The sequence below is a fragment of the Acanthisitta chloris genome, unplaced genomic scaffold (genome assembly GCF_000695815.1).
Source record: "Acanthisitta chloris isolate BGI_N310 unplaced genomic scaffold, ASM69581v1 scaffold41393, whole genome shotgun sequence".
NCBI classification, from domain to species: Eukaryota; Metazoa; Chordata; class Aves; order Passeriformes; family Acanthisittidae; genus Acanthisitta; species Acanthisitta chloris.
In genome coordinates, this window is record NW_008666198.1 from 6,589 (window position 1) to 8,551 (window position 1,963).

The 1,963-nt window shown below is 55.3% G+C and overlaps 1 protein-coding gene across 1 annotated transcript; it reads right to left on the reverse strand.

Annotated features, from left to right (window-relative positions):
* Window positions 1-203: 203 nt before the first annotated feature.
* On the reverse strand, window positions 204-1,295 carry LOC103799655 (prolactin-releasing peptide receptor-like). The gene has a single exon (XM_009071993.1). It carries the CDS (start codon window positions 1,293-1,295, stop codon window positions 204-206), a length of 1,092 nt encoding a protein of 363 aa, XP_009070241.1.
* Between the last annotated feature and the right edge of the window lie 668 nt (window positions 1,296-1,963).

Here is a 1,963-nt window from a genome sequence, read left to right on the forward strand (position 1 = left end):
ATGGGCTTTAAGGTCCCTTGCAACCCAACCCACTCCATGGTTCTATGGTACAAAGTCCATCAGTTTTTTCCCTTTCCAGGCATGAGAGATCTCTTCTGGGAGAAACAATAAACCATCACAACCAGCAACCATCTCCCACATCCAGTCTACAGCCAAGTGTCCACCAGGTCCCAAAGCAAATCCCATCCCTCGAGGCCCTTCAGCTAAGATAACCTGTTTTGCAAAGCTATTTTGTCTGAGGCCCCAGTGGGAGCATCTGCCAGGGTGGAGCAGGTGTTGAACCGGGAAACCTTGCAGGACATGGTGCTGGAGCTCTTCTTCTTGCGGTACAAGTAGCTGCTGAGGTGGAACCAGAACTTGTCATGGAGGGAAGCGTAGATGAAAGGGTTGTAGCAGGCAGAGCTCATGGCAATCAGGTGGCACGAGACCTGGATGACATTGACATACCTCTTGTCGAGAATGGTGAACTCCTCGTCGATGTCCCGGATGAAGTTGACCACCTGGAGAGGCAGCCAGCAGACGGCAAAGCAGACCACCGAAATGGTGAGCACCCTAAAGGTCTTCTGCTTTGTCCTGGTCCATTTGTCCTGGCAGGGATAGGCAGCACCTGGCACATTCCTCCTGCGCAGATGGTAGGTGATGGCACAGAAGGAGACTGACACCGCCAGCAGCGGCAGCATGTAGGACAGGAGGAGCATCAGACACGAGTACAGCAGCCGCGCTCGCTCCTCGTGCTTCCAAAACTCTTCACAGATGATCATGTCATGGCCAATGCTGTTGAGATCCAAGTAGTGGGTGTGCAGCGAGGTGGGGACAGAGGCCACGATGGAGAGCAGCCAAATGCAGGCCACGAGGCAGAGGCAGGACCTGTGGCTTATCCTCCTGCGGATCGGGTAAGCCACCACGACGTAGCGGTCGATGGCGATGGCCGTAAGGGACAGCACTGAGACGAAGACGGTGGCAGCCTGCAACAAGGTGATGAAGTAGCACATGAACATGCCAAAGAGCCATCCCCGTGCCTCGAAGGCGTAGGAGGCAGTGACGGGGACACAGGCCAGGCACATGATGAAATCAGCCACCGCCAGGTTCCCGATCAGGAAGTTGGTGGTGCAGTGCAGCTTCTTGGTGAGAGCGATGAGGAGGATGAGGAAGAGGTTCCCTGTGCATGCCACTGTCACCAGTGTGGCATAGAGGGGGATGAAGAGGGGCTTCAGCTCCAGGAGCAGGTCCAGCCCAGTGAAGAGAGGGGCTGAGCTGTTGTGCCAGGAGTCGTTGGGCAGCTGGCCCTGAGCCATACCTTCACTCCCGACACCAACACAGCTTCTCCAAGCACCAAACAGAGATGAGGCTGTGAGCCCTGGAGGGGAGAGAAACGTGTGCTGGTTGTACCTGTGAGCAGAAGGGCCCAGCCCTGGGGTCCAGGTCCTCTCACACAGCCCTGTGGTGAGGCACCAGCTGGTTTAAATGACTCAAGAGTGGCCAGCTCAGTGGAATTCCAGTATGGAATGAAGTTGGGAAGCAGGTTGTGAAATGGTTAACCAACCCTCACAGATCTGTGAGGAACTGCCATTTTGGGGCAGCAGGACCAGGAAAGCAGCTTGGGAAGCCTCATGGAGAGTGACCTGGGAGCTGCACTGACATAAGGCAGAAATAAAGGGCATGTCCTGCGTTTCTTGCTTTTCATTTTTCCCACCTGATTAGACCTTGCCCACCAGGCTGGATGAAAGGGTCCTTTCCTCCATTCCCTTCACTGCCATGTCTCTCCCTCCCAGCCCAGCCCACAATTTCCCCATCCCACTGGGTTACTTTACCCCCTTGGTTATTTTTCCACCACCCATGGAGCTTTGGCTTCTCCTGCCTTTCCCTGTAGTGGCTATAATGGGAGGGAGTGAGGGAAGGAGGGAAGGAAGAAGGGAAGAAGGGAGGGAGTGCCTGGCTCCCTGAGCACCTCCACAAACCCACT